The sequence below is a fragment of the Astyanax mexicanus genome, chromosome 5 (genome assembly GCF_023375975.1).
Source record: "Astyanax mexicanus isolate ESR-SI-001 chromosome 5, AstMex3_surface, whole genome shotgun sequence".
NCBI classification, from domain to species: domain Eukaryota; kingdom Metazoa; phylum Chordata; class Actinopteri; order Characiformes; family Acestrorhamphidae; genus Astyanax; species Astyanax mexicanus.
In genome coordinates this window covers 4,576,094-4,602,688 of record NC_064412.1, presented here as the reverse complement: position 1 = coordinate 4,602,688, position 26,595 = coordinate 4,576,094, and the positions used below count along the sequence as shown (strand labels likewise).

General features: G+C 36.9%; 1 protein-coding gene across 4 annotated transcripts in view; it reads left to right on the top strand.

The window, feature by feature from the left end:
* cacna2d2a (calcium channel, voltage-dependent, alpha 2/delta subunit 2a) overlaps positions 1–26,595 on the top strand; it is a 412,063-nt gene that overhangs the window by 345,296 nt on the left and 40,172 nt on the right. For all 4 annotated transcript variants that reach the window (XM_049479460.1, XM_049479459.1, XM_049479458.1 and 1 more), the window contains 5 exons: positions 592–702; positions 2,892–2,970; positions 9,841–9,890; positions 20,888–20,977; positions 24,527–24,592. In XM_049479460.1, coding sequence (XP_049335417.1) covers positions 592–702; positions 2,892–2,970; positions 9,841–9,890; positions 20,888–20,977; positions 24,527–24,592 — 396 coding nt within the window. The remainder of the gene's footprint in view (positions 1–591; positions 703–2,891; positions 2,971–9,840; positions 9,891–20,887; positions 20,978–24,526; positions 24,593–26,595) is intronic.

The following is a 26,595-nucleotide window of genomic DNA, read 5'->3' as shown; positions in this document are numbered from 1 at the left end:
TCTCTTATTCTCTCTCTAATTCTCTCTCTCATTCTCTCGCTCTCTAATTCTCTCTTTTTTCTCTCTTTTGTGCATTCCCATTCTCTCTCTCTATTTCTATCTCTCTTATGAACTCTCATTCCCTCTCTCTATTTTTCACTCTCTAGATCTCTTATTCTCAATGTCTCTCTAAATATTTCTCTTTTTCTCTTCTGCACATTCTCTCTCTCATTCTGTCTGTTTCTCTCTTTTGCGCATTCTCTCTTTCTCTCATTCTCTCTCTTTTTCTTTCTCTTTGTCTCTCTTGCGTAGTCTCATTCATTCTCTTTCTCATTCCCTCTCTTAAATTCTCTTTTTTTCTCTCTCTTTTCGCATTCTCTCAATCTCTCTTTCTCTCTCTCTCTCTCTCTCTCCCTCTCTCTCTCTGAGAGATGGTAACAGGGCGAGCGAGACAGGCACACGTACTGTCATTAAACCGTAAAGGCAAAGTGGAATGCAAATGCACTCAAACGCGGACCCAAGGTCACGCAGGTCCGGCGACGGCAGCCGTCATCATTTCTTCCACTCACAATTTCCCTTATTTCTCCCCCTGTCGCCTCTCTCTTCCAACAGGAGAGCACCGCACCGAGGGCAAACTGCAATAAGATGATAATGATGTTCACAGATGGAGGAGAGGACCGAGCTCAAGATATTTTCGAGATGTACAATTGGCCCAATAAAACAGTGAGTCCACTGCTGCCCATCATCCCAGCGGAACAGCGTGTCCTCCTCCTGCAGCCACCTGCAGTCTACTACAGCCAGATCCCTCTGCTCACGACACCCCATTTATTCCCCACGACAGTAGTGATTTATATAATATATATATATATATATATATATATTAATGCTGACTTGTGCTGGCACATATAGTTTCACATATTGAAGAGTTTAATGTGATGTGTGATCACAATCTAAAGATTATTACAAAAATGTCTATATATCTTAAACCTCGCCAACAGTCTATTTTCACACTTTCTACCTTCCTTGCTTAACCCTTGTGTGATGTTCAGGTCTGTGGGACCCGTTTTCATTTTTCATCAAATGATACTAAAAAAAAAAATTCTAACTCAAACTCATTGGCATTGGCTCATTTTTTGTGAAAAACATATATCAAAACACATTTTTGATAAACACACACTGTACACCCCCCCCCCCCCCACACACACACATTTATATTACATACAGTATTTTTGGCCAAGGGCTAATAAACATTGCTTCATTTGTAAATTTGAAACTAAACAAATTTTCTACTCATATCTTGAGTTTAATTCATTTTCTTTTACATTTTATTAAAAAAAATAATAAAAAAAGAGTAGCACTTTTTAAAAGAAATGTAACATAAGATGAAGTTAAAGAAGTTAAAGGGCAAATATTAACCATGTAAGCTGTTTATATTGCTTGCAATTTAGGTGAAGCAAGCATGTGTAAAGATTTTAATGTAAAATTGTTTAATTTTGCTGAATTAAATACAAGTAACAAAGTAAACGAGTAGCAAAAATATGAACACCACACAAGGGTTAAATAGCAATGGTGCTTGTGAATATACAGTATCTATGGCTATGGGCATGGTTGTCTGGAAATGAGGTGTGGTCAGGTACATTTCTGGTGTATTGCTATTTTGGCAGCAAAAAACACCGGTGCGCCACTGACTCAAATAAACCTAGACAACAGTCAACAGTCAATCATCAGGTGCATGTGCACCTCACAATTATTACACACACAAGGACACACAGCAGTGCAAAAAACCCACCATTTACATCAACAATAAACAGAAAACTAAATAAAATAACATTGCTGTTTATGCAAATTAGCTGCTGTAGCACCTTCACAGTGGGAATGTCCATACAGCTCTCAAAGGATACTGACCACAGATACACCATCAGCTCATTCACTGGATCAGCAATGATATTTTATTCTTTATTCTGTATATTGATGAGTAAAAAGCTAGATTTGCGCTGTGCAACCCGCAAGGCACTTACTCTTACATGGCTAACATAGGATTGGCGTCTGACTCTTGACTGTTGTCAGGGTTTTAATCAGTCAGTGGAGCACCTGTATTTCCTGCCGCCAAGAGAGAAACATGCCAGATATTTACCTGAACACTCTTCACTTCCAGACCACCACGCCCATCGTAGATTTCTAGGCCTGGATAAGTTTTGCAAAAATAAAAATACCCAGAAAGTTTTGAAAAAAGTAATGGAAATTTGGTCTGCAAATCTTTGTTTCTTTGTTTATCGACAGAGAAAATCTCAACATTTTGAGCTAATAAAATACAGCAACTCAGAGTTAATACTGTATTTAGCCCGACACAATGGAGCTCTCAGTATCTAACACATTTTTTTATTATTAAAAAGTGTAAGATTCATATTTGGCCTACTATAATCAATTTTGATTATAGTTTTAGTTGATTCTTTGGTTTTATTGTCCATGTCTGCATGGAAATGTCATGGAAATCATGGAAAAAAAATCATGGAAATTTATTGGTTAAAAAGTGTATGAACCCTGTGTATTCTACTGGCTGTGTATCGCTATAGACTTTTTATTGTTGTTACATAGCTTTAAACCAAATATCTGAGCACACTGACTGATGTAGGTCTCATCAGTAGGATCATCCATTACTCTGTATGTTTTAGGACTCTTTTTTTATCAGTCACAGTTTTGTGGAAGTCGTGCACAGCATTTTTATTTCCTCTGCTTTAACCCACTTGACTCAGCTAATGAAGTGATTGAGAATTATCTCATGAGTAGATCCAGGTGCCAGATCAGGAAAACCATAGGAATTGGGATTTCATTTCAGATTTAATTTGGAATTTAGACACGTTTTAATGCAAGAGCTGATATAAACTAATGCTTATTCTCTTCTTCTGACACAGGTTCGGGTTTTCACCTTCTCTGTAGGCCAGCACAACTATGACGTCACTCCGTTGCAGTGGATCGCTTGCGCCAACAAAGGTTTGTACTATTTGTTTGTGCAATAACTTTTTTTTGACATTTAATTAGACAAATTATATTTCTTTCAACACAAGAATACATCTATTCTATTACTTTACACAAAATCGTTCTCTATTCTTGCCAGTTTTAGTCCCTTTCAGAACAAGCACTGTCACTTTTGTGCAAATAAACTGTTGTGTTTACCACAATTTAGTGTTAGCTTGTGCTAAATGGCAAAACACCAATAAGCTAGTTCGTTCTTAACTGTGGTAGAAGCACAAACTCATTTTTTGAAAGTTACATCTTGCATCTCCCTCATCTGCTGACCTGCCACTGACAGTAGGTATAGATCCCTCCCTCAAAAGACGCCTGCTGCCTAATCCTGATGTGTAATGTGTAACGTTCTCAATCAGCAGACAGAAATTATGTTTCTTCATCTGATCTAGTGGGTGGGGCTCTCTTTGAGGTTAACGGGTGAGATGTGGAGCCAGGGGGTTCTATTCTGGTCTAAAAACAACAGTTAGAAACATTTTAAAATAAAGACATTTTTACACTAATAACAGTCTTTGCATTGTCAAATGTTACTTTACAACATGTGTAATGCATAATATATACTGCTAAGTGCAGTTACCACTAACCTAGTCTTAGAGTCTCTGTAAAACACCAAATCCACCGGAGATCCTATTTAAACCTATAGTTACTATTGCACAGAGCTGGGTAGTCCAGGTCCAGAAAGTAAAAATCCACCCTGGGGCAGTTGGAACAAAACCCCGGGGTGAAATTTTACTTTTAACTAGTGTAAACAGAACTGTTTTAAACACACACCTACCTATCTCAATTGTACTTGGCTGGTGGTGTTTTTCCTCCATAGACTAATTCTAACCATTTGTTTCTTAGCTCTGAATTACTGGGTAAAGTATATAAACACTGATTCCTGTGTTATTCGCACAAACAACACAGGAATTAACTGCATGCTTTTCTTAGCGCTGTTAGCTCCTCCTATCTGACGAGACGGTGTCACTGCTCGGCTTCAGCTCTGTCTGTGGGCGGTCCCGAGCCGAGGTGGGCGGGGCCATGAATACTAATTCACAGGTTGATGTAGACACGGTGCTTTTCCTGGTCTGAATATTTTCTTTCACTAGCTGCTGCAGACAATGATGAAGAGGTTGAGGAAGAGTTTCCTGTGCAGCATCATAAACAACTCAGAGAGACCCACTTTATTTCACAAACAACAAGAAAAAGTGGATTTTAGTAGATTTTAGTGGAAGGACACCTTTAATCACCATTTTTTTTTTGTGTTATATAGTTGGAATGTGATATTCTTCTGTTTTGTTTGTTATAATAGATTTTTTTTTTAGATATTATTAAGGTAGAGGCTTATGTTTTTGCCTTTACCTGCACTGTATTTTATAGCTATTTGCAGTATGTGTATACTAAATACTAAATACTAAACATATTACATATCAGTCAGCATGGATGACCCTGAGATATCGGCTTTAGATATCAGCTTCTCTCTCTCTCTCGCTCTCTCTCTCTCTCTCTCTCTCTCTCTATCTCTCTCTCGCTCTCTCTCTTTCGCAGCGCGGAGCAGAATTCAGAGCAAGGCTATAAATAATATAAAACTCACTTCAGTTAAATAAAAATGAATAAGGACTTGTAAGTTAATCAAATATTGCCAAATATAAAGGATAGTTTGAGGTTTTGGTGAGCTGTTTTAATGATTTGAAAATTTAATATTATTCTGCGCAATATATTATTATATCAGAAAGCCTGTGATTGTTTGAAAAGTTTTTTTATGAGTTTATATTTCATATTATTTTTATTATTTGTATTATTTTATTGATTAAGCTATTAAATATATATAAATATTTTTTTTCATGATTTCCACGTTCTTAGTTTATTGATATAAATTTGATAATTTCTTATCATTATCATTTTACTTTATTTTCCCTACTATTATTTTTTTCTTCATAAGATATACATTTTTTAGTTTTTATGTATCAATTTTCATGATCTTTTTAAAATTTTAAATCTTTCCTTTTTTACGTATATATTTTATTTATCTATAGTAAATGTCAGTTTTTATTTGTATTTTTTACAATATTTTTTTGCCCTTTTAAACTGTAAATTCCCAGCGGCACCGTAAATAAGGGTCCTCCTCCAGTGTAAATAATAGTTGATTGCTTGATTAATATTCTTTTCTTCTTATAAATATTCTTTGTGACTGTCTCGATCCCTCGCTCCTCTGTGCTCTCTCTTTCTCTCTTTCTGTCTCTCTGCTCTGCTCCCTCGTTCTCAGGGCTCTGTTAATGATCGTTGCTCTCGCTGCTCTTTGATTAGTTAAATGCTAGCGGTGCCAAAGTGCTTTAGAGGTCCTCCTCCACCTCCCGCACAAGATTTCAATTAATTAGCTGAGAAGGAACTGGCTTTCCGGTGATAACCGTGACTTCCCTCCATCTCCAGCCAAAAAAAGCTGCTCCGACCGGAGGATTAGTCTTTGGAGTGGTCGTGTTCTCCTGGCTAATGGCGGGCGTTTAGGGGACCGGGCTGGCAGGGGAGGTGGCTTTTCTCGGCTCGTCTCGTCTCATCTCATCTCGGAGGACCTGATCTCTTTCTCTTTTTCACCGAGCGTTCTGGTATCACCAGCCGACAGAGGAACACCCTCGACACTTTCACAAACACGAGAAGCTGCTTCCTTTTCCATTTGGTGTCGAAGAAGACACACAAGATGCAGCACCCTGATGGGAAAAAAAACTTAAAAACCACAATTCTGATGCCCCCTCTCCAACCTATACACCAGGGGTGTCCAAACTTTTTTAGTTGGGGGCCAGAAGGAGAAATATATTTAAAGTAACGGGCCACAGACTCTGTAATAAAACAAATAATGAAATATACCACTTTAAATAATACTTTTTACCTGATTATTTCATTTACACACCATTTTACTTCACTTACTATCTTTATCTTTTACAGTGTTGTGTAAACTAAGATTTTTCAAATTGATGTTTAATTTCATGATGTCTCTTAATATAAAACTCCTTAATTGCGGCAACCTTTTAGACTCTTTGGCCTGTTTTTCTGCGCTAGAAATGCGCACTCTCTCCGCTTTTAGACTCTTTGCCCCGTTTTTCTGCGCTAGAAATGCGCACTCTCTCCACTTTTAGACTGTTTGGCCCGTTTTTCTGTGCTAGAAATGCGCACCCTCTCCGCTTTTAGACTCTTTGGCCCGTTTTTCTGCGCTAGAAATGCGCACTCTCTCCGCTTTGAGACTCTTTGGCCCGTTTTTCTGCGCTAGAAATGCGCACTCTCTCCGCTTTGAGACTCTTTGGCCCGTTTTTCTGCGCTAGAAATGCGCACTCTCTCCGCTTTTAGTCTCTTTGGGCCGATTTTCTGCGCTAGAAATGCGCACTTTCTCCGCTTTTAGACTCTTTGGCCCGTTTTTCTGCACTAGAAATGTGCACCCTCTCCGCTTTTAGACTCTTTGGCCCGTTTTTCTGCGCTAGAAATGCACACTCTCTCCGCTTTTACACTCTTTGGCCTGTTTTTCTGCGCTAGAAATTCGCACTCTTTCCGCTTTTACACTCTTTGGCCTGTTTTTCTGCGCTAGAAATGTGCACTCTCTCCGCTTTTTGGCCCGTTTCTGACTCCTAGCGTTCAAACTTTGAATCTCACATTATAAAAACCTGCTTAACAGCGGGCCAACTTTCAATCTATTTCTAAAATACCTCGCAGGCCTCTTCAAAAAAGGAAACGGGCCGCAAATGACCCGCGGGCCATAGTTTGGACACCCCTGTTATACACACTCTCGCGCTCTCTTTCTCTTCTCCCTGCCCTATCTCTCTCCACACACTCCAACACTCGCGCACTAGTTGAGAGCAGTATTGGCAGGGATGGACTGTATCAATCTGCTGTGCAGAACGTGTCGCCCATGAGACAGAGAGCAGTGTAATATTCATCGCACTGTAAATCGAGAGACGCGAGTGTTTAACACAGCTTAGAATGTGTGTGTTATCACAGCGCTTGGTGCTCCTCAGCGAGTCCGCCGCCGACTGGGTCTCATACGGTCGCGGCTGAACCCGAGCCAGCTCTGACTCGCCTCCACTGTTTCTGACTCAGTTACGACTCTTTACACTTCTTTACAGTTGTTTATTATCCACACTGCTCACCATAAAGCTAATAGTAGCTAATAGACTACTCACTAGAATGCTAATAGTAGCTAATAATAGCATCTTTTTTGGACTATTAGCTGCACTTATTCTTATTTCTTTACTTTTCTCAAAAAGTGCGATAGTGTCCCTCATAAGCTGGTGCACCTTATGTATGAATTCTGGTTGTGCTTATTGAACTCAAACTAATTTTACGTGGAATACACTGTTTAAAAATCTGTCAAAATGTTTTAGTATGACTTCGATAAGCTACGAAGTCACACCGCTTGATGGATTAATATTTATCGTGCTGGCTCTATTGGACTCTATTGGAATTCTAAGCTTACTGTAAATAAATGGAAGCACATTACTCACCAAAACAAACAGTTTTTTAAGAGAGAAACGTGTGCGGATTAAAATCCCATACTTATTTAACTTTGAAAGATTTTTTTTTTGTTCGTTTGTTTTAAAGAATTACAGTTTTGGTTATGTAGGCACCCCCCAGTGGCAAGACTTGCAGAATTAGAAGGGTCCCCTAATTCCAGCCACCTTATTTTCTGCTTAAAATACACTATATATAATGTATATAACTGGAAAATATGTACACTTAAGCTTTGTTTTAATAATAACAACTCTTAACATGATATTAGTGGCTGACTAACTACTTCTAACCTCATTTCCTTCCTCCCCTCCTCTACTCCTCTATCTCATTAACGTAAGAGAACGGTATATCGTACACTTCAGTATTCCGTACAGTAGACCGTTTAAACAATAAAATACTTTATTATAAACTATTATTATGTTTCAAATATAGTCTGGGGTCATTGTCAATCCTTCCTCTTTCCATCAAAACAGGTCAGTGACCATCCACGTTGTGTTTGGTCACCGCCCGCATCGCTGAAAACGGGTGGGTGGGGAAGGGTTAACAACGCCGAGGCTAGGGGGTGGGGAAAACTTTATCAACTAGTTCACGTGAGGTTTTACCCACTTTTAACATCACATTTCACCCAAAATGCAACTTTAAACATCCAACAGAATATGTTGTAATATTTGATTGAGGAATTAATAAGCATAAGCTGTTTGTTGGCAGGTGTACGGAATACTGATGCACACTGGTGACAGGACTGAGGTCAGTTTTTGGGGTTTTCTTTAAAACTGTTGGTCCAAAAGTAACCAATCAAAATTTATTTTGGTTGCTAGGCAGATATTCCATAGTTTAGCCAATCACTGCAGCCTATTTAAACTCGGGTATTTTCCTAATATCCACTCAAACGCGGAAAATACCGAAACTGTCTACGGAATACCATTCTCTTACGTTATTTCCCTTTGACCTCCTTTAGGCCCTGTCTAAAGATGTTTTTACCTTTAACTCTTATTACTATAATGCATATTTTCAAATCGCTGGGCTTTCTCTTGTGTGGACTGCATCTTTACCTGCACAGCCTATGTTCTGTGTGGGCATCCCAACACTAAGAACATCAGGAAAACATGGTGAAACCCTTATTCACTTCGATATAGTCATCCTTAGTAGTGTACTTAGTGGTGTCTCTTAATGTGTCTTATAATCTGGTGCGCCTTATGTATCAAAATAGACCTGTTCATTGATATCGTGCCTTACTGTCCGAATAATATGGTAATTGACTTATACCTCTTATACCCACTGGATAAAATATATCCTTCACTTTCTAAAACTGGAGAAAAAACTGTCATAAAAATATGTGATCTACAGTATTATTGTACCTGTTGTTTTATTAATTTATCTATTTATTTTATTGGCTTTGTACTTGATAAAACACAGTGGATCAACACCAGCAGATGACAGACATGTCTCTCTAAATCATCACTGATTGGTGGAAACTTCACACTAGACCTCGAGTAGTTTGGACTGTGTGTCTCTCCACTCTTCCTCCAGACTCTGCTCCCTTCATTTACAAATGAAATGTAAAATTTACTGATGATCAGTGATGGTTTGGAGAGACATGTCTGTCATCTGCTGGTGTTGATCCACTGTGTTTTATTATCAAGTCTAAAGTCAGTGCAGTTTTATTTTCCCACAAAATCTTACAGCACTTCATGCTTCTCTCTGCTACTGACAACTTTTATGGAGATGCGGATTTCATTTTCCAGCAGGACTTGGCACACTGCCCACACTGCCAAAAGTACTGATTGGTCTTATATGATATTCTAATTTCTGAGACACTGATTTTTGGGTTTTTATTGGATGTAAGCCATAATCATCATAATCATCAACAATAAAATAAATAAACGCTTAAAATAGATCACTCTGTGTTTAATACATCTATATAATATATGAGTTTCACATTTTGAACAGAATTACTGAAATAAAGTAACTTTTCAATTATTTTCAATTATAGATTATTGCTGGATATCCCTCTAAAACCCAACACATTTTAAATAAATGGATAATTAATTAATTTCATTGAATGTGATTTGTTCTATAAATATTTTGGGGAATTTTCTGAAAAATACTGTAAATCAGGTCTGAAAGGGTTAATCACAACAGTGATAGCAAATTGCCATATCACCAACCCTCTCAAACAAAGCCATAGTGCTCTTTAACTCTCGTTTTGAAGGCCTTAAACCTACATGTGATCAAGATTGCCATTAGCACTGTAATATTATCAACCCAATTATGGGTGCTTACATGCTGGAAACACTGATTTGGAATCAGCCTGCCTGTATTATTCCTTTTTATTGCTTATTATTCTCTTTCTTTGCTCAACAGGATACTACTTCGAGATCCCTTCCATCGGAGCAATCAGAATCAACACTCAGGTCTGTTATTACTGTGTTTTCTGAATACTGTATGTGTGTTTTATAAAAAGGGGCCCTATTTTGGCCTACTGTAGGTGTGCCTTCAACTGTAAACCATGCAGCTTGATTTAGGGAGTGTCAGTGTGTCTTTGCTATCATAACGACAGGAAAAGTACACCTTGTGCATCTCGAACACTGAAAATGTCTCTGTTTTGTAACATGCAATAAATCAATCAGTGTGCAACATGCTCATCATTTCCTTTAAGAGTCAGGTGAGCTCTGACTTTGGCAGATTGCTATTTTAACAGCGCAGCTACGTGGAAGTGTCCAACGCATCTCAGCAGGGGAAACTGACCTGCTCGCTCACACTGTGAAGGAGCTCCAGCAGCTCATTTACGGGAACAGCAATGTTATTTTATTTACTATTCTGCTTTTGTTGATGTAAAAGTGGATCTAAAAGAGTTTGTGATTCTGTGCCAAGATAGCAATGAATGTCTGACTGTTGGCATCTGTCTAGCTTGTGTTCAGTTAGTGGAGCTCCTGTGTTTTCCGTTGCCAAGATAGAGATAGCAATACTCCAGAAATTTACCTGAACACACCTCATTCCCAGACCACCACACCCATCAGTGTAAATATGTTCACAACAACTGTTGCTATTTAAATGACACAGGTAAGATATCAATGACCATCGCAGCGCACCTTGCACAGTGTGTGAGAGAGAACCCTTTGTATGAATGTACAGGGGTTGGACAATGAAACTGAAACACCTGTCATTTTAGTGTGGGAGGTTTCATGGCTAAATTGGAGCAGCCTGGTGTTCAATCTTCATTAATTGCACATTGCACCAGTAAGAGCAGAGTGTGAAGGTTCAATTAGCAGGGTAAGAGCACAGTTCTGCTCTAAATATTGTAATGCACACAACATTATGGGTGACATACCAGAGTTCAAAAGAGGACAAATTGTTGGTGCACGTCTTGCTGGAGCATCTGTGACCAAGACAGCAAGTCTTTGTGATGCATCAAGAGCCACGGTATCCAGGGCAATGTCAGCATACCACCAAGAAGGACGAACCACATCCAACAGGATTAACTGTGGACGCTGTAAGAGGAAGCTGTCTGAAAGGGATGTTCGGGTGCTAACCCGGATTGTATCCAAAAAACATAAAACCACGGCTGATCAAATAACGCAGAATTCAATGTGTACCTCAACTCTCCTGTTTCCACCAGAACTGTCCGTAACCACAATCAATTATTGTGATCTAAAACCAGGTGTTTCAGTTTCATTATCCAACCCCTGTATGTGTGTGTTTATTACTTTTCCAGTAACACACACAATCCAGTCTGCATTATTCCAGTTCATTCTGCGTTCATCACTGTATAACTGCTTTGTAGTCTAGAAACCACTGATTTTATCTCATCATGCGAATCCCCTCATCTCAGAGAGCTAAACTGCGGAGAGATGAAGGGTGAGATAAAAATGCTGTAGTGTTAGTGTTCTTCTTCTATATTTAGTTTTAGAGGAGGCTTTGCTTTTAAAAAGACCACATCAAGTCAGCTGCTCAAGCTACAGTGTTACGCGTAAGTAGTAATCTATTTAGCTTTCTTAAATATGCACTTTAAACACACTTTTTCCTATCCCACCTTAAATGCTTGAATGCTTAAATTTACCATTCTGCCTTAAATGCTGCTGTGGCTGTAGATAATATTTTTGGCGCTTTTAAGGTGGAACAGATCATTCAAATGTGAATCCACATTCTGTTTTATATGGACTGTTTGTGATTTCTGCAGAACCTGAGCAGAAATTTGTAAAACTATTAAAACACTTTATCATCTACTACAAGGAAAAGGAAACCATGTTTTAATGAAGAGAAAAAAATACTGTTAAGGTGGAATGGAAATGTGTTTTAAGGCGGAAGGGAAATGTGAACAAGAAACTAAAAGCTTCATACACTGCAGTAAGAAGACCTAAATGAGAAATGAGAAACTGGTGTATTACTAAATTTTAAGGTTAAGACTTATTTTCTATCTTTTTATTAGGCTACTTTGAAAATTAACAATAGCCAAGCTTTTTAAAACTTATCTACAGGGATTTTCAGTTACATTATTATTTTCTATTTGTTTAGAATTAAATAAAAAATGATCCTGTAGAACATGAATTAAAATTTTATGGCAAGAAAGCTGATGAAATATATAGCAGCCAATAGCGTTGTGTGTGTTTTAGAAGGATTAACTGTGGATTTTGCTGTATAATATATTATTTGTGACTGTAAAGGTTATTGTGTGATATGTGCTACATTAGCTGATGCAGCGTGCTTTCACCTACTGGTTTCCATTTACACCGCATAGAAATACTGCCCCCCCCCCCCCCCCCACACACAATAATCATCATATAATAATAGCTCTTTTGGTCTGGGACAGTATTTTTAAAGTTTTTCAGCACCGGCTGCTTTACACTAACAGAGAACTTCCTCTGAAGTGTCTAATGCTAATTTAATATGAGGCTGCCTACAGCCGACATGATACGCAATAAAGCACAGGAACAGCAGAGTCTCTTTCAGAGGCCTGAGGTGGAATAAGTTCAAGTGTTTTGAGAGAAAGGAATCAATATAGCAGCCGTACAGCTCCTACAACCGCGCCCTGCCACGGGCGAGCAGAGCAGTTTGTCACTTATCACTGAAAACGAAGTACCTCACCATGAATAATACACTCACGAGAACACGGGGAATTACATTAGAGAGAGGGAGAGGACACCTGATGAGAGACGAGGCAGAATCAGGAGGAAAAGTGTGTGTTTTTTCATTATTTCTACATTTCTACATTACATGTTTTATATTTTACATTCTTCAAAGTATAGCACCTCTTGCTTAGATTAGACAATTTTGGGTACCACTTTAAAATAAGACTACCTTTATAAAGGGTTTATAAATGGTTTACAATTAGTTTATTAATGGTTACTAATTAGGTTGCAAATGCCTTAAAAAATCTTTAATAATCAGTTATAACACATACATAGAAAGGGCAACAGTGACCTGTTGTTTGCCAAATAGTGAACCCACAGCCATCTGTAGTGTTGCCCTTTCCAATTATGTGTTATAACTTATTATTAATGATTTGTAAGGCATTTACAAACTTATTAATAACCATTAGTTAACTAATTGTAAACCATTTATAAACCCTTTATAAAGGTAGTCTTATTATAAAGTTGTACCCAATTTTGCGCATCTAGGCTATTGTTTTCTCAGTCAGCTTTATGATGTAGAGTCACCTGGAATTCAGGCTTTCAGTTAACAGCTGTGCTGAACTCATCAAGAGTTAATTAAACTTGAATTTCTTGTCTCTTAATAAAGTGTTTGAGAGCATCAGTTAAAGTAAAGTAGTGAAGAGGTAGAGTTACAGGTATACAGTGAATAGTGAATATTTGAGTAATGTTCTAATCCAGATTATAAGAAGCAAGCACTACTCGAATAAGTAAAGTGCAGTCACCAAAAACACCATCAAAAACTTTATCAATGATGAAACTGGCACTCATCAGGACTGTCTTAGTAAAGGAAGAGCAGGAGTTTCCTCAGTTCATCAGTTCATCAGAGTTTACAGCCTTAAAAAAGTATATATATATATATATATATATATATATATATATATATACAAAATGAGAATGAGAAGTGGTGTCTAAACATTTGACTGGTCCAAAATAAATAAGCTAAATAGTCCAATAAAATACAACAAGGAAAAAAAATATATACATCCGTATATATACAGCTCTGGCGAAAAAAAACACTTCAGTTTCTAAATCAGTTTCTCTGTGCTACAGACCAAACCAGAGGAATAGAGAATCCAAGTGCAGGTTTATTGAAAAGCCGCAGGCAAAAATAACAGGCAAACAAGTCAGAAACAGGATAATCCAAAAATCGTATATCAAAAAATCAGGCGAGAGTTCAGTAACCAAATCAGACGGTAAATAAAGAAATAACGCTCGGAAAGTTAGCAACAACAAGACCTCGCATAGATTTAACAGACCAGGTGGTTTAAATACACTAGACAATGAGCAGATCAACAACAGGTGTGCCTCAAAACTGAGGCAAGTGCGACCTCTTAAGACGGGGAGGGGTATTGCTCGGGTCGCTCCTGACACTCTGATTTTGTTATTTATAGGTATATATTTGAGTGAAATTAACATTTCTCCCAAATTCCAAATAAAAATATTCTCATTTAGAGCATTTTAATGCAAAGAAAACAAGATTATATTCATAAAGTTCATAAAGAGTTCAGAAATCAATATTTGGTATAATAACCCGCGTTTTTAATCACAGTTTTGATGCATCTTGGCATCATGTCCTCCTCCACCAGTCTTACACACTGCTTTTGGATAACTTACAACATGGAAATGTTGTATATATATATATATACACTTTGGACAAAGCGTCTGCCAAAATGTAATGTAAAGAAGAGACGCAATGACCGGGTTTGATAACCAGAAAGAGAGAACGAGAAACGAGTGGCTTAAAAAAGGAAATCGGCTGCATACAGAGCAATGAGATAATGTTACGCCTTTGGGTTTGGGGCCATATAATGTATATACAGTTCTGGAAAAAATTAAGAGAGCACTTCAGTTTCTGAATCAGAAATTAATTCTCTGATTTTGCTATTTATAGGTTTATGTTAGAGTTTGAGTTTTTCTATAAACTACAGACAACATTTCTCCCAAACTCCAAATAAAAATATTGTCATTTAGAGCATTTATTTGCTAAAAAATTAAATGTCTGGAATGACAAAAATGCAGAAACAGAGCTTTCAGACCTCAAATAATGCAAATAAAACAAGTTTATGTTAATTAATCATATTACGTTTTAAGATCAGAAATCAATATTTGGTGGAATAACCCTGGTGGTTTTTCATCAACGTTTTCATGCATCTTGGCATCATGTTCTCCTCCACCAGTCTTACACACTGCTTTTGGATAACTTTATGCTGCTTTACTCCTGGTGCAAAAATTCAAGCAGTTCAGTTTGGTGGTTTGATGGCTTGTGATCATCCATCGTCCTCTTGATTTTATTCCAGAGGTTTTCAATTTGGTAAAATCGAAGAAACTCATCATTTTTAAGTGGTTTCTTATTGTTTTCCAGAGCTGTATGTTCTTAAATCTATGTCTATTCTGAAGAACCCTTGAAGAACTCTACTCTTTAACTTTGATATGGTTGATTTATTACAAAACGTATTAAAGTAACAGCATATAATCACTTAAGTACTGTTTTTGTATATTCTTTTTCTTTCTTTTTTTTCCCAAAAAAGTTAATTAATTCTACTGATAACCATAGAAATTATATCATACCTCTACCTCATATCATCCATCTTCCTCTTGATTATATTCCAGAGGTTTTCAATTTGATCAAATCAAAGAAACTCATCATTTTTTAAGTGGCCTCTTATTTTCTCCAGAGCTGTATGTACTAAAATCTATGTATTTTCTGAAGAACACTTGAAGAACTCCACTCTTTAACTTTGATATGGTTGATTTAATACAAAAACATATTCTTTCTTTTTTTTTCCCAAAAAGTTAATTAATTCTACTGATAACCATATAAGTTAATATTATACCTCTTTCTAATATTATCCATCCTTCTTTTGATTATATTTGAGAGGTTTTCAATTTGGTAAAATTAAAGAAACTCATCATTTTTAAGTAGTCTCTTATTTGTTTCCTGAGCTTTATATTCAGAAGCAGGTGGAAGACGTCATAATAGACTGATGGTTGGGTGTTGGATAGGGCTCTAACACTTTATCCAACATTAAATTTAAAGTTTATTGTCCACCTCTGGATCCACCAAATATCCAGAAGCTCACCCTTCCACAGTACAGTCCTCGTCACCGGCTGTGGATTCGTAGCCTCTCAAGACACGCCGTGCTTTCTTTTCCTGTCCTCAAGCCGCCGTTTACCTCCGCTCATTCGCCTCTTCCCCGTCAGGCGGAAAATTCCCCTCCTCTTCCCCCTGTGAAAAGGCCTGCCTGTCATCGTCCCTGATGAAAGATCTCCCCGTGGCGCGTTAAACTGACTTTTAGCGAGCTAATAATAGAATGGGCTACGCTTGTCAGCACCTCCGTGTCGCGGCGATGAATAAGAAAATAAAAGCCGCCGTCGCTGAAGAGCTTTTTTTATGTGCGGAAGACACTAATATTTCCTGCGTGTGTGAGGGTCACGGTGTCTCTCAGCGCTGAGAGGAGACACAGCAACACGGCTGTCAGCTCTGTACTCTGCACTTAATATCTTTACTCGTCACTGGTTTATGTCTAATGGCAGAAATTCATGTAAAAGCCACTTTAATGGAAGCAGCGAGTGGTAAACAAAAATAACATCTTCATGTTTAAATAGAGGACAGTGGTTCTCACGTATATACACTCTAAAAAACAGAGGTACGATATGAGTACTTTTTTGTACTCGAAGGTACATTCTTTATAATTGTACCCTCAAAGGTACAATATCGGTCTTTACAGGGTCAGATTTGTTCCCTCTGAAGTACAAAGTCATTTCTAACAGCAATAAGTACAGATTTGTACCATTTAACCAGACAAAAGGTACATTCAGTATTCTGCATCACTGTACTAATGAACAGTATATATTTAAATTGCACATTTTTTATTTGAAAGCCAGACAATTTTGTATCATCAAGTTTTTGAGCCATTTTTAGTTGATGACAATGTTTATAATCTTTATAATCTATACTGGCACAAAAACCATGGGTACAAAAAAGTACTTTCACTGAAAGGTACTTTTTTGAACCTTAATATAAGGTACAGCCCCAGCGACAAGCTTTGTACTCTTTTAAGTACAAATCTGTACTTATATTTCTTAGAGTGCAGATTTATACAACACAAGGGCTGTGCACTGAAGTGTACAGGAGAACCAAGAGGGGCAAAAAACACTGATATATTTAGTATAGTATAATATTGGATAGTGTAGTCTAGAAAAGAGCGATGTAGTGTAGGATAATAAAGTATAAAATAATAGAATAAAATATAGAGTATAGAGTGTAGAATAGTATGGTGTAATATTGCCTAGTATAGGACTAAATAGTGTTGTAATATTGTCTTCTGTTGGAGAGTATAATAAATAGCAGTGTAATAAAATATTATATGATATAATAGTCAAGAATAAAGTAAAATCTACAATTATAAGTCTTAATCCTACCTAATATATGGCTGTATAGTGTAGAGCAGTGTAATATACAGCAGTTTCATATAATACAGTGGAAAAAAGTTGAACTGAATTGGATAGTAAGGTGCAATATTGTCTAGTCTGGAGCAGTATAGCATGATGTAATACAGTATAGTATAGTATAGTATAGTATAGTATAGTATAGTATAGTATAGTATAGTATAGTATAGTAAAATATAGTCTAGTGTAGGACTGTATAGTATAGAGTAGTGTTGTACAAAATAATACAGAATTGTGTAACTATAGGACATAATATGATGCAATACAATATAATTCAGTATAGTATAGTATAGTATAGTATAGTGAAATTTAGAGTAGTGTAGGACTGTATAGTATAGAGTAGTGTTGTGCAGGATAGTACAATAGAAGTATACAGGTAAAATAAAGTAAGTATTGAATAGAATTGTATATTTTTTTAATGTAGGACATTAGTATGATGCAATACAATACAGTATAGTACAGTATAGTATAGTATAGTATAGTATAGTATAGTATAGTATAGTATAGTGAAATATAGAGTAGTGTAGGACTGTATAGTATAGAGTAGTGTTGTACAGGATAGTACAGTAGAAGTATGCAGGTAAAATAAAGTAAGTATTGAAGAGAATTGTCTTTTTTACTGTAGGGCATTAGTATGATGCAATGCAATACAGTATAGTATAGTATAGTATAGTATAGTATAGTATAGTATAGTGAAATGTGGACTAGTTTAAGAGTTACTATAGAGTAGTGTTGTACAGGATAATACTATAATAGGTTGGAGTAATAGGTTGTTGGATATAATTTCTGATGTAATATAATGTATAGTATAGTATAGTATAGTATAGTATAGTATAGTATAGTATAGTATAGTATACAATAGTATAGAATTGTGAAATATGGTCTAGTGTAGGACTGTATAGTGTAGAGTACTGTTGTACAGGATAGTATGGAATAGTGTAACTATAGGGCATAGTATGATACAATACAATATAATACAGTATAGTATAGTAATAGTATTGTGAAATATAGTCTAGTGTAGAACTGGATAGTTTAGAGTAGTGTTGTACAGGATAGTACAGTAGGAGTAGTAGGGTAAAATAGAGAAAGTATATATTAGTGTAGTATAGTGTATTAAAGTATAGTGAAATGTGGACTCGTTTAGGACTGTATAGAGTAGTGTTTAACAGGATTATATAGAATGGTGTAATTATAGGACATTAGTATGATGTAATGCAATGTAGTATAGTATTGTATAGCATAATATGGTGAAACATGCTGTAGTGTGGGACTGTAGTATAGTGTTGTACAGACTAATGCAGTAGGAGTAATATAGTAGGGTAAAATAGAGTGTTTGATAGAATAGTGTAAAATTTTCTACTGTAGGACCTTAGTATGATATAATACAATATATAGTATAGTATAGTATAGTATAGTATAGTATAGTATAGTATAGTATAGTATAGTATAGTGAAATATAGTCTAGTGTAGGACTGTATAGTATAGAGTAGTGTTGTACAGGATAGTACAGTAGGAGTAATAGGGTAAAGTATAGTAAGTATTGGATAGAATAGTGTAATATTCTCTACTGTAAGGCATTAGTATGATATAATACAATATATAGTATAGTATAGTATAGTATAGTATAGTATAGTATAGTGAAATATAGTCTAGTGTAGGACTGTATAGTATAGAGTAGTGTTGTACTGGATAGTACAGTAGGAGTAATAGGGTAAAGTATAGTAAGTATTGGATAGAATAGTGTAATATTCTCTACTGTAAGACATTAGTATGATATAATACAATATATAGTATAGTATAGTTTAGTATAGTGAAATATAGAGTAGTATAGGACTGTATAGTATACAGTAGCATTGTACAGGATAGTTCAGTAGGAGTAATAGGGTAGAATAAAGTATCAGATATAATAGTTTAATATTCTCTTCTAAAAGACATTAGTATGATGTAATACAATATAATACAGTATATTATTGTATTTGAAATTACTACTGTATGTATTTTTGGACATAGCGTATAGCGTCTACAGCACTGTTTAGTGCTCTCTCTCTCTCTCTCTCTGTTCCGGGCTCTGCTCTCAGTGCTGTAATGTGCTTTAATGGCTGTTTTATGATGATTTGTTTCGCTTGTGAGGAGCTCGGTGTGGTCGGCTTTACTGGCCCCCGGGGCAGCAGCTCTTAACACAGTGTTTTATATAATGGCTGAGCTGCCAGTCAGGGCTGTTTGGTTGGTTTATGAGAGGAAAGGTGAAGCACAGAGGCTACTGTATTTTGAGGTGGATTACTGGATTATAGGATCTGGCTAATGTACAGTGCTAATACAGAGAGAACCGGTCACAGGCTTGAGTAATAATGTGTGATAATAATGCAAAATTGTATTTTACCTACAGTATATTACTGGCGAAAAGATTACATTTGCAGCATGTATGTATATATATATATATATATATATATATATATATATATATATATATATATATATATATATATATATATGTATAAAAGTAGTTTGGGTAGAAAAAGTGGATTGAATCTTAAATACTATGCAGTACCTTTATTATCTACCTTTTTTGTTTATTTATCCATTATCACCACAAGACACAGTGAACAAATGTGATGTTCTATAGCTTGCCCAGTACCTTTATAACCATCTGCAGCTCATTTTGGATATATATCAGATCTTCATTAATATTTTATAGCTTATCTACCTTATTACTTACTGTTTGGAACTTGCACAACATTTCACAAGACAAACATATGACATCTTTCTGGAGCTAAACTGGTTTTGTGTTATTGAAAACATTGATTATGACTGTAGAACAGTGAACAGTGCACACATGGGTAGGAATTAAACAATACTGGAGTAGAATTGTTGTTATAACCAACAATTAAACACCAATTCCCCTAAAAGAAAAATAGATGGATAGATATATGGATGGATGGATGGATGGATGGATGGATGGATGGATGGATGGATCCATAGATTGATAGATATATGGATGGATGGATGGATGGATCAATAGATTGATAGATGGATGGATGGATGGATGGATGGATGGATGGATGGATCAATAGATTGATAGATATATGGATGGATGGATGGATGGATGGATGGATCAATAGATTTATAGATGGATGGATGGATGGATGGATGGATTAATAGATTGATAGATATATGGATGGATGGACGGATGGATGGATGGATAGATATATGGATGGATGGATGGATGGATGGATGGATGGATGGATGGATGGATAAGATATATGGATGGATGGATCAATAGATTGATGGATGGATGGATGGATGGATGGGTGGATGGATGGATGGATGGATGGATGGATGGATGGATGGATGGATGGATGAAAAGATGAATGGAGATCGATGAAGGTACATGGCAATAAAATGCAGTTAGCATCTTCCAGAAGTCCAAATAGTAGCAATAGTGCGAGGAAATAGTGCAAATGGAGAATAAATAGTTTGAGATATATATATATATATATATATATATATATATATATATATATATATATATATATATATATATATGATAACGACTGATAGTTGATAGTCCGGTAAGTGTATTGTAAACTGATTTGTAGTTTACAGTCACCGCAAAGGCCAGCAAAAAAATGTTATGATGGAACTGGCACTCATCAGGTATGCCCTAGGAAAGGAAGAGTAAGAGTTTCCTCTGTTGTACAGGATAAGCTCATTACCAGTCTGAGTTACCAGCCTCAGAAACCACAAGTTAACAGCTGTCCGGTTTGAGTGTATGAATTATTTTATATATGTTCTTTTTCTTTTCTTTTCAGGAATATCTGGATGTTCTGGGAAGGCCGATGGTGTTAGCTGGCAACCGGGCCAAACAAGTGCAGTGGACCAACGTCTACCAGGACGCTCTGGTGAGGATGAAGGATTGGGGATTTCTTAATTTATATCAGTGTTACTCCATCAGCATGAGTGGCCCATCAATTATACAGTATTACTGTACTGTAGATAAAAAGATCAGTGAGACGTAGAAGCACTTTTACACCTAAGGTTGATTTACCCGGATCATCCATGCTACTGCAGCTCCCTGCATATATTTTATAGCAGGAATGGGAATCATAGGGAATCTCATGATATGATACTGTGATTCTGCAATATTTGATATATTATAAGACAAATCTTTATGATACTTCATGGCACATGACTTCTGTGTTACTGAATAGGATAAAGTACTGCTAAATAATCAAATGTCAAGAAACATATATCAAGAAACCCACACATATTACCGAGACATAACGCACAGTTTAAGTAAGAAAACACTGGCTGAAGCTCTGCTGACAAGAGCTATCAGTGCTTTATCTCAGCATGATTCCTTAATATCTGATGATAGATACTGATTGTTGGTGTTCTGAGTAACTACAGGAAATATAATAATATATTAATAATAGAACAATAATCGTCCTTTAAATTGTCCTTTCTTTGATGTTTACTTACAGTACATGTGATTGGCTGGGTTACAAGTTATACTGCAACCAGCCATCAGAGGGCGAGCAGTTGTAATGGATTTTGGAGTTTGATTTTGATATTTATTTATATACTGAAGTTTTGGGTGAAATCCTTGGTCTGATCTACACATCATTTTATCCCCAAAACAGTGCATTTACAGAAGGATTAAAAGCTTTCTTCACATTTCAGTGAGAAGTTTTATTCCACATCACTTTGGATCATTTTCATAAGTCTAGTCATCGTGACTTTTTGATACAACCTAAACAAACAACTGCCAGATTTAAGAAAATTATGCCAAAAAGTGAAAAACAGCATTGCTTGGCAGTGACAGTGTGCATTTGTGTGAGACATCTGTGTTATTTTATAATACACATCAACACTCAGCATTCCTTTTTTGTACGTATTTGTTGTTGTTGTCAGGACTTGGCAGTCAATCAGAGGATTTATTCTCCATCCAGCACATCCAGTCAAATCAGGGATTTACTGTGGCTTTAGAAACCCGCTCACGCTGCTGTGAATCGGTTCTGGAAACGGAACTGCTAAAAAACAGAGACTCAAACGCAACAAGCAGAGAGTTCCAACAGCACGACTTTTAAAACTTTAAGAAAACAAATCGTCACGATTAAAAACTCTTTAACGCAACCTCCATATTTAACCCGTCTGTGGAGTGAACGTGATATATCATATTACTACTAAACTGTTACTATAGTAAAGTTACTAATTCATTACTCTACTTATTGGATTTAATCAAATAAATAGGGTAAACCTCCAGTGAAGAATAGAAAATAAGTTAGAAAAGGACAGGAAAAGACACGACAAGACAAGACACGAAAAGACAAGAAAAAAAAAACAAGACAAGACACGAAAAGACAAGACAAAACAAGACATGAAAAGACAAGACACGACAAGACATGAAAAGACAAGACACGACAAGACACGAAAAGACAAGACAAAACAAGACATGAAAAGACAAGACACGACAAGACATGAAAAGACAAGACACAACAAGACATGAAAAGACAAGACACGACAAGACAAGACACAAAAAGACACGACAAGACAAGACACGACAAGACACGGAAAGACAAGACACGACAAGACACAAAAAGACAAGACATGACAAGACAAGACATGACAAGACAAGACAAGACACAAAAAGACACGACAAAACATGACAAAAAGACAACACTTTATTAATCCCACAGCGAGGACTTTTGCAATGTTACAGCAGTGCAGAGGACAGCAAAAAGTTGTCAGGAAATATAAAAAAGAATAAAAGATAAAAATCTGTAGAAAAAAATCAAGAGCATGTAACATTAATAAATAAATAATAGGGCTCAGAAAAACTAGATCTACGTACGTATGTCTTGGTAAGCAGTGAGCAATGTTATTGCATGTAACAGTAAATAAATAGCAAATAAATAGAAGATAAGTGATGATTAATGAAAATGACTGTGGTAAAAATATGTTTGGTAAAAAATATTCAAATAAAATAATAAAATAAGCATATTTGAGAATCTGACACCAACAAATCCATAATTCCGGAAAATTTATTATTTAGGAGTATTCTATCCTCTTCAGTAACACAGTATTGTGGAAAAAAAGTAAGAGACCATTTAATCTTTTTGTTTTTCCTGATTTTACCAAATTGAAAATCACTGGAATATAATCAAGAGGAAGATGGATGATCACAAACCATCAAACCACCAAACTGAACTGCTTGAATTTTTGCACCAGGAGTAAAGCAGCATAAAGTTATCCAAAAGCAGTGTGTAAGACTGGTGGAGGAGAACATACCAAGATGCATGAAAACTGTGACCAGTTAACTGCCCAGTTCACCCACTAGTGTAACTTGGTAACTAGATTTGCATTTTTTGCAAGACTATGACATTCTATTTGAAGATTATCATTTTGATTATTATATTATCGATAAATTATAATTTGCGATAAATTATCAATATGTGCTGTCAGATACAAATACTCCACGTGGTGGCGCTATAATTCAATAAATAGGGTAAAGCGGTGGTGAAGAATATTAGTTGGTAAATTCTTTAAAACAGATAGCAATAAACACACATATTTAGGAGTAATTTATTTTCTTCAGTAACACAGATGCAATGAAGGATTGAGAGAAGAGAATTGAGAGTAGAGTATTGTCAGTATCGTGATAGCCTGCTTATTATCATTAGCGTACACAACGTATCATGATACGTATAGTGACATTAAGGGCATCCTTAATCCTTAAGCTTGGAGTTGGTGCCTTTCTATAGATGCCAGTGTTGGAGATCAAACCAGCGACCTTCCAGTAATGGCTTTAGGCCATTATTAAAAACTACACATGCTGTTTATGGGTATTTGTGTAAGCCTCCTTAAATTTAGCAAATGTCAGAGAAGTCACCAGTGAATTTACCCCCAAAAACCTGCTACAGCCAGCCTTTATCCAGACTTTATTTTGTCAGTATAAAAAAGTACACATCGCTTACAAAACACCCATTTCTGCATCTCTGACTGCTTTGTTTGCATGTTTTGAGAGACGTATTATTAATATTTGGGATCTATCTATATCTATTATAATGACTCCTTTCTGTCATTATGGCTGATGCTGTGTTTGTGCTGTATGTGTTTTTTTTTTGTTTTTTTGTCCTTGGCTAATAGACTTCTATTCTCACCTCTCGTTCTCTCTTGTGCGTTTTCTTTGCCACATATGTTTTCTTCTTCTTAGCGTTGATTGTGGTGTTTATCTTTCCAGTTGGCATTGTCTGCTTTGTGCATCAGATTCCATTCCTTTGTGATTTGTCTGTGTGTGTTTAGCCGTCGCTCTGTGAAAAGCAGATAAACTCTTTCCATTTGTGAAAGGTCAATTTCTTTTCAATTTGCTGCAGCGTTTCCTTTACTGCTGCTGTAAGGACGTCGAAAATCACAATTATCCCCTGTATTTTCTGCTTTCTTTCCTCCAGGGTTTGGGGCTGGTCATTACTGGGACGATGCCGGTCTTCAATCTTACCGTTGATGGGGACTCGAAGGTTATTTCCCAATGCTATCACCACACACTCTGAATGCAGGACAGGCTAACCACACTTCCATATTATCACTGATTTCCATATTTTAAAAGCCGTACCTATTCCCGCGGCGATAACGCGTACGTACATTGTCTTGAGTAGAGCGCCGGAATTAAAAGGAAGCAGAAGGAGGCGTGATTTATATGGTCCTGATTTCACTTCTGTTCCTGCATTTCAATATCAAACATTTACACGGAACGATCAATTTATGGATGTGAAATACTAAGAATTGGTTTTTGATTATAACATGACATTGAAGATGAAAGGGCATTTGAGACATGCTGCCTCGGACTGGTAGTTTGCATGCCTGTGATATTCCACATGCTCATTCTGCCCTCTTGTGGCCTGATGTTTTAAAATCTACATCAGGGGTGTCCAAACTTTTTTTGTTGGGGACCAGAAGGAGAAATATATGTGCTGTCACGGGCCACAGACTCTGTAATAAAACAAATAATGAAATATACTACTTAAATATTAATGCATGTTCTTGATTACTATCATTTACACACAATTTTTCTTGAGTTACTGTCTTTATCTATCTTTAACAGTGTTGTGTAAACTAATTTTTTTTTTATTGATGTTTCATTACATAATGATTGACAAATTAAACATACACACTTCCCTCTGAACAATAGTAGAGAAAAATAGTAATTTTTCTCTACATGCCTTAAATTTTCTGCATTTGCCGTCCATTTGTAATTTCTTTGTAGTTAGACTCTTTGGCCCGTTTTCTAAGCTACAACTACGCACTCTCGCCGCTTTTAGATTCTTTGGCTCATTTTCTGTGCTACAACTGCGCACTCTCGCCGCTTTTAGATTCTTTGGCTCATTTTCTGTGCTACAACTGCGCATTCTCGCCGCTTTTAGACTCTTTGGCCCGTTTTCTAAGCTACAACTGCGCACTCTCGCTGCTTTTAGACTTTTTGGCCCGTTTTCTAAACTACAACTGCGCACTCTCGCTGCTTTTAGACTCTTTGGCCCGTTTTCTAAACTACAACTGCGCACTCTCGCCGCTTTTAGACTCTTTGGCCCGTTTTCTAAGCTACAACTGCGCACTCTCGCTGCTTTTAGACTTTTTGGCCCGTTTTCTAAACTACAACTGCGCACTCTCGCTGCTTTTAGACTCTTTGACCCGTTTTCTAAGCTACAACTGCGCACTCTCGCTGCTTTTAGACTCTTTGGCCCGTTTTCTAAGCTACAACTGCGCACTCTCGCTGCTTTTAGACTCTTTGGCCCGTTTTCTGCACTACAACTGCACACTCTCTCCGCTGTTAGACTCTTTGTCCCGTTTTCTGTGCCACAACAGCACATTCTCACCGCTTTTAGACTCTTTGGCCCGTTTTCTAAGCTACAACTACGCACTCTCGCCGCTTTTAGATTCTTTGGCTCATTTTCTGTGCTACAACTACGCACTCTCGCCGCTTTTAGATTCTTTGGCTCATTTTCTGTGCTACAACTGCGCACTCTCGCCGCTTTTAGACTCTTTGGCTCGTTTTCTAAGCTACAACTGCGCACTCTCGCCGCTTTTAGACTCTTTGGCTCGTTTTCTAAGCTACAACTGCACACTCTCGCCGCTTTTAGACTCTTTGACCCGTTTTCCAAGCTACAACTGCGCACTCTCACCGCTTTTAGACTCTTTGGCCTGTTTTCTAAGCTACAACTGCGCACTCTCGCCGCTTTTAGACTCTTTGGCCCATTTTCTAAGCTACAACTGTACACTCTCGCCGCTTTTAGACTCTTTGGCCCGTTTTCTAAACTACAACTGTACACTCTCGCTGCTTTTAGACTCTTTGACCCGTTTTCTAAGCTACAACTGCGCACTCTCGCCGCTTTTAGACTCTTTGGCCCATTTTCTAAACTACAACTGTACACTCTCGCCGCTTTTAGACTCTTTGACCCGTTTTCTAAGCTACAACTGCGCACTCTCGCTGCTTTTAGACTCTTTGGCCCGTTTTCTAAACTACAAC